Source organism: Papaver somniferum, chromosome 11, assembly GCF_003573695.1.
Source record: "Papaver somniferum cultivar HN1 chromosome 11, ASM357369v1, whole genome shotgun sequence".
Lineage (NCBI taxonomy): Eukaryota > Viridiplantae > Streptophyta > Magnoliopsida > Ranunculales > Papaveraceae > Papaver > Papaver somniferum.
The window spans coordinates 111,729,316-111,735,287 of record NC_039368.1 but is presented as its reverse complement, the minus strand read 5'-3'; the positions used below and the strand labels follow the sequence as shown (position 1 = coordinate 111,735,287).

Genomic DNA, 5,972 nt, shown 5'->3' with positions numbered 1-5,972 from the left:
TGATCCTATCTTGTCTTACATAACATGCCTTTCTGTTGGAGTCAGAAGCACAAACGAAATATAGGGGAGAAAAGAATGAATTATGGGATGAAAACGCAAAAATTTGCTATGGGTACAAAAGAAACAAAAATAAATTTACATACATAATTTTTTCTCTAATTATGCTAAAAATCGGCTTTAGAGGCAGCTCGACAAGGGATGCAAGTGAACAACCCTTGCACTTGGCTGGCTTCGTCCCTAATATAACAGCTTTCTAGTGAAGCGGAATGGCCAAAAAAAGGAGGTTTTGGTCCTTAGCCCGCCCAAAAACTACCCCATTTGCTGCTCTAGTCAGGTCAGGTGGACCTAAAACGAGGGCTAACTAGTAAGAGACCCTATTTAATAAGGACTAAACTGTAGTAATTTGTAATAGGAGGACGTAATCTAAAATTTCTCCATCTAGATATAAACTAATCCGATCCCCAAAAAAGAAGAAATTTTCTTTCTCCAGTTGAATCAATGGAGGTTTACAACGTATTGGTAAAGCTCTTAGATGGCAAAACAGCAACCTTAAAATTCACAACCCCAACGATATCAGGTGAAACAATAAAAACCCATCTTCAGAAAATAACCAATATCCCCCACAATCAACAGAGATTGGTCACAGGTACTAAACAAATTCATGATGAAACCCTAATCAAAATACCTGATAAAGATGGCAGTACCTTTTTCACAATCAATCTACTTGGTCGCCTTCTTGGTGGTAAAGGAGGGTTTGGTTCACTGTTACGTGGTGCAGGAACAAAAGCTGGGCAGAAGAAAACTGATAATTTTGATGCTTGTAGAGATATGAGTGGAAGAAGATTAAGGCATGTTAATGCCGAGAAGAAGTTAGAGGAATGGAAAGCTGAAGAAGAAGAGAGGAAATTGGAGAAAGTTGCTGAGGATTTTTTGAAAAAGAAAGGGAAAGAGTTGAAGAAAACTGGGAATAAAGGAGATGACAAATATATTGAGAAGTATAGACAGGATTCGGAGAAATGTATGGAAGGTGTTGAAAATGCTGTCAGGGATGCGTTTAAAAATTTAGGAGAGGCTAAAAGGAAGAGCATTCCCACTACTGGGAATTCAGAAAAGCGTTTGAAGTTATGGTATGTATTTCTTTAGGGTTTGCTTGAAATGTGTTTGTTTCTTTGTTTGATAGAAATTTGATTGATTGTCTGTAGATTGTGAATGCAACTGATACTAGGTGGTGGGTGGTGGTCTATGCAGACCTAAATATCCACCAACCACTACCCAGTACCATCACCGTACTACCCAATACCATCACCGCCACTGAAATTGGAGGTGGTGTTCTTGTTGAAATTGTCTAGCCTTTAGGATTTGATGGAACATTTGTTGATTTTGTAGGTCGGTGGAAGAAGATGAGGAAGACTCAGATAGCAGTGATGACGAAGGTGATGAAAAATCTGAGGTTCTTGATGATGGAAGTCATGAAGGTAAGTTAAATGATGGTGAAGGTAGTTCCGGTTCTGGTTCAGTGGAGAATTCTGGCGGTGAATTATCTTCTCCTGGAGGTTCCACAGAGAATAACAGGGGATGTTTTGAAGTGGGGCAAGGATCTGGAAACAGTGATGAAATTGATGGGCTTATGGGTCCAGAGTTAGGAGGCCGCGAGGATATTGATCCTGAAGCTGAGATTGTTCATGTCGAAGGAAATGTGTCTGTTGGAACTGAATCTGAAAGTGATATTCAGACAGTTGATCAGAGTGCCAACGTTTCGAACTTGGAGATTAGGAATGAGTCAGCAGGAAACTCTGTTGTTGCTGAAGTGAACGGTTCTGTTGAGGAAGCAGCCGTTGCGAGTGAGAAGAACTCTGATTTGGAAAAGCCATTGAATTTCGATGACTTTAACTGTGCTGCAGACATGGAGGTATATTCACGAATCACTATCCCATATTGATCTCATTTTTCATTTGTTTTTATAGAAAATACAACAAATAGTTTTCATTCGATAAGTTAGCGATATATATTGTCTCTTGAGCTGGACTTCATGAACTTGCTAATGGACACCTAGACAAAGAGTAACCACTCTTGAGGCTTACTCTAATGGACGTCCAACATTCAACATCCGAACCATTTGGCGTCCCTGTGTTGATTCCATATCACACCCAACGAAACCATTGGACGCTCAGTGGAATCAGGGGAAAAGGCAACGCTTTTTGCGTTGAATGTTGGATCTTGGGCGTCCATTAGAGTAAGCCTAAGGGATCGCCGAAGAGATCAGAGAGTAGGGAAACTTGGTGAAGTGGAGAGAAGGATAATAAGAGCTTCTTTTACTAAGCTAGCTAACGAAAACTAGTTGAAAGCATGCCATAAATTCTTTAGGATTATTATTGCTCCCATATGACCTGGCATCAGTCTCCACGTAATCTGTCTTGTGGTTCAGTTTGGCATGGGAAGTAGGCCTTATTATTTGTAATGTATTTGTCAAATCTGATTGTATGGACAAGAGATTGACATAGTTGGGAAATTGACTGTGGTATTGCCCCCTGTAGTCTCTATTCCTACAGATCTATAGATAAGAGTACGTTTATGAATTTGAGCTAAAAGAGGAAATGGTTTGTGCAACATACTGGTGGCATATCTTTGTTTATTGCAGTATCACTCTTGGTATGGGACTTAGTTCCGTCATATCTGATTATCTATAACCCTTTTATCCCCTAATGTGATTATTCATTCGTATTTTCATTTTTGTAACTAGCCATCGTGTCTGTTATATTAAACTTCAGAATTCAAAATAAATTGATCTGACACAGAGCAGTTCTTTTGAAAATCCGGCTTATTAGATTACTGTGAACCCTTTTTTTCTTTTCATATGCAAACCTAACTTGAGTAATTATTGTAAAAATTTATCTTCTAACACCATCTACTTCTAAAGCAAATTTTAGGATAGGATTGTTTTGCCTGTTAAGCCACTTGTATGTTCACATAAGTGATATCGACCAAAATTTGTTGTATGAACATTTTCTTTTTAAGTTAGGAAATTTATATGCTTGCTGTTCTTCAAAGTCTAGGGTCTTTGATCGTTCGCTTTAGGTATTTATAAAAATTTAGTGAAACCTTCAATTTGTTTCTGTTTCTGTTTCTCATTGTGATGTATTTTGTTTTTGGTTTGATATACAGGTTCTTGGTATGGAGAGGTTAAAAGCAGAATTACAAGCACATGGACTGAAATGTGGGGGTGCCTTACAAGAACGCGCTTCTAGGCTTTTCCTACTCAAGACCACACCCGTAGATAAACTGCCTAAGAAGCTGTTGGCAAAGAAATAGATTTACTAATTCACTGTTCTGTTTCTTCCTTCATGATGTAAAGATAATCGGGCATGCCCTACATAGGCCGTCAGTGTATTATGTTTCTTTCTTCATGAGTCCATGATATGGAACCGGAACAATGTGTTATTGCTCAGCTTATTTGTAGTAACTATTTGGTGTATTAGAACGCTGGCCGGAATGTCCTCTTTATGGAAAATATTTTTCGAATTGCAGTAATCTAGAATCCAATTTACAAGTCTGGCAACGAGGAAAGTACTGGTAATCAAATAAGTCCCGAAATAAATTTAGTGTTTTACACTTTTACTACTTCCATTACATAGCAGCGGTGATTCCATCACCGTTATTATTACAGAAATTGAAACCATACCAAACTCCGTAAGGAACAAAAACGTTGAAGTTAAATGTAGAAATCCTTGAGCCAGGAGCGTAGATCTTCACATTCTCTGGTTTCCAGCCATCAGATCCTACCCTGTATAGATACAGGTGACAGATTCTATAGGTACATGGTCCAGATAAGTGATATGTATCAGTTGAACATCTCTCGAAGGCCCTTGAAGATGGATCATCTAGTCTTGGTGCATAAACCTAATTCAACAAAATCGCAAATAAATCAAAATCAAATTAAAATATACTCAATTGTTAATTTTGCTTCAAAAACAAACAAAAACAAAAAAATATTTGTTGAAATTTGATATTTTTTTTTTTTTCTTAAAACCCTAGAAAACGAAGGGAATAGATTTTGAAGAGTTCAGAAACGAACCTGGTTTCCGTAAGCGTCACCAAAAGCAAGACTGATCTGGTCTCTAGTGAAACTTGTGGAGGAGCAACTAGTTTTGATTGCTACAGTATACGAACAAGCATTGGCTTCTGCTGTTGTTGAAATTACTTGATTAGGGTTATTATTAACACTTTGAATCTGGAATGATCGAAACTGCTGAGGTTCTGAACCGACGATGGTAACGGATTCTTCAGCTTGACATTCATGAGAATTGAAGATTAAAAAAAAGACTACAGCAGAGAAGATAAGAGGGAGAATTGCTTTGTTGTTCACCATTGTTGTGTTTCTCTGAAAAGCCTCTCTTCTCTGTGATTGTGATCAAGGTTTGGGAATTAGTCTTTTGTGTGTACAAACCTACATAATAAATAGCTGCCTGGGCCAAGTCTTTGATGCTGTTGGGGTAACTCCTAGTACGGTGCTACCAACTCCACGTGTTATTTTTGTCCTTGTATGTACTCGCGGCGTATGCTGCCAGGCAAAATTTGTTGGACCATAGTGTTAAACATCATCGTTCAGCTGAGTACTAATGCTTACTTCGTATCGAAGTCTGAACTTCCTCATGCTATTTTGGGCCCAGAGGGTTTCATTGGGGAGTTCTTTGTGCAAGTACAAAAATCACCATTGACACATGGCATGCGATTAGAGCCGAAGTAACATACACCACTGTAGGCATACACTGCTCAACACCTGGAATGGTATAGTACTCTCCATTTTCAAAAAGCCATACTTATTTTATGTGTAAATCGTATTTTAAGCAAACCTATCTTTTTGAAAAGGAAGTAGGAATAAGTTTATCACTTTTCTTTATAAAGAAAGTGCTTTGATGAGTTAACAAGGATTAAATTTTTGGACATGGAGACAAGCATATTCTCTCTCTATGGCTCACTCACTTAACCTTTTTTTTCCTTCCAAACATGCGTAATTGCATACTTGTTAAACTAATAAGTTTATATCAAATTTGTTTTTTTTTCTTCAAAGTCTTCACTGATTTTGTATCTCTGATGTCTAGATTTAGGATATATTTGTATCAGTAACAAGAGAGTAGGCTGAGAAACACTTCTGAAAGTTATCAAATGGTCGCTCCATTTTGTTGCCCATTGAAAGTCTGCGTCTGCTCCAACTTTGTCTAGTTCTTCTCTAGTTGTACGGTCAACATGCAACCCTCTAGCTTCTCTAACGATTCATATGTGATTACGGAAAGTTAGAGAAATTCCTGCTTTTGCAGTTGAATGCATCATTGTTAGAGTAATGCCTATTATGAGTTCCATTTTTTTAGGTTGTTCATGTCTATGTTAGGTTGTAATCTGAAGTGCGTTGACATTCTTAGGATTATAATAAAAACTCTTCATTATGTTGTAGTATCCATTGTCTTGTAGCCATCAATATACTTGATGATGTTATTTGCTGTTATGACACTGTTTCGACTATCTTTCTTTAAACTGGATTTCCAAATGTGCCAAATAATAATGCTACAAAATACTTGCCAGTCTATATCATAGCCCCCTCTATCGGGTTTTCAAAAAAAGTCACTCATCCAACCATGAAAAGTGTTAGTTCCATTAGTAATGAGTTGCTTATCAAAATTAAAATGCATTTAGACTCGTGTAGTACAGGTACAATCAAAGAAAAGATGAGTTAGAGTCTCTTGCCCCTCATTATAGAGCTTACAAGTGGTGTCTATACCTGGTATTATTGCTGCAATTCTCATGCTATTTAGAAGAGTAGCATGGGATGCTTTCCAAATAAATTTTTTGAGAGATGAAGTTGTATCCATACTCCATATTTTGTTCTAGGTTTGATGTATGGTTCATGTTGAGTTCATTTTGTTATAATGGGAGTTCACAGAGAATATACCTTTCTTAGTTAGAGTTCACTGAGCATT

The 5,972-nt window shown here is 37.5% G+C and overlaps 2 protein-coding genes across 2 annotated transcripts; one reads left to right on the top strand and one right to left on the bottom strand.

Moving 5' to 3' along the window:
- Positions 1 to 463: 463 nt before the first annotated feature.
- On the top strand, positions 464 to 3,528 carry LOC113321967 (replication stress response regulator SDE2-like). The gene is made up of 3 exons (XM_026569955.1): positions 464 to 1,127; positions 1,387 to 1,909; positions 3,163 to 3,528. Exons 1-3 carry the CDS (start codon positions 499 to 501, stop codon positions 3,307 to 3,309), a joined length of 1,299 nt encoding a protein of 432 aa, XP_026425740.1. The 5' UTR covers positions 464 to 498; the 3' UTR covers positions 3,310 to 3,528.
- Positions 3,529 to 3,550: 22 nt separating this feature from the next.
- Positions 3,551 to 4,431, bottom strand: LOC113321968 (embryo-specific protein ATS3A-like). The gene is made up of 2 exons (XM_026569956.1): positions 4,073 to 4,431; positions 3,551 to 3,897 (listed from the first exon to the last, which is right to left on the bottom strand). The coding sequence occupies exons 1-2, from the start codon at positions 4,364 to 4,366 to the stop codon at positions 3,625 to 3,627; spliced, it is 567 nt and encodes a 188-aa protein (XP_026425741.1). The 5' UTR covers positions 4,367 to 4,431; the 3' UTR covers positions 3,551 to 3,624.
- Positions 4,432 to 5,972: the final 1,541 nt, after the last annotated feature.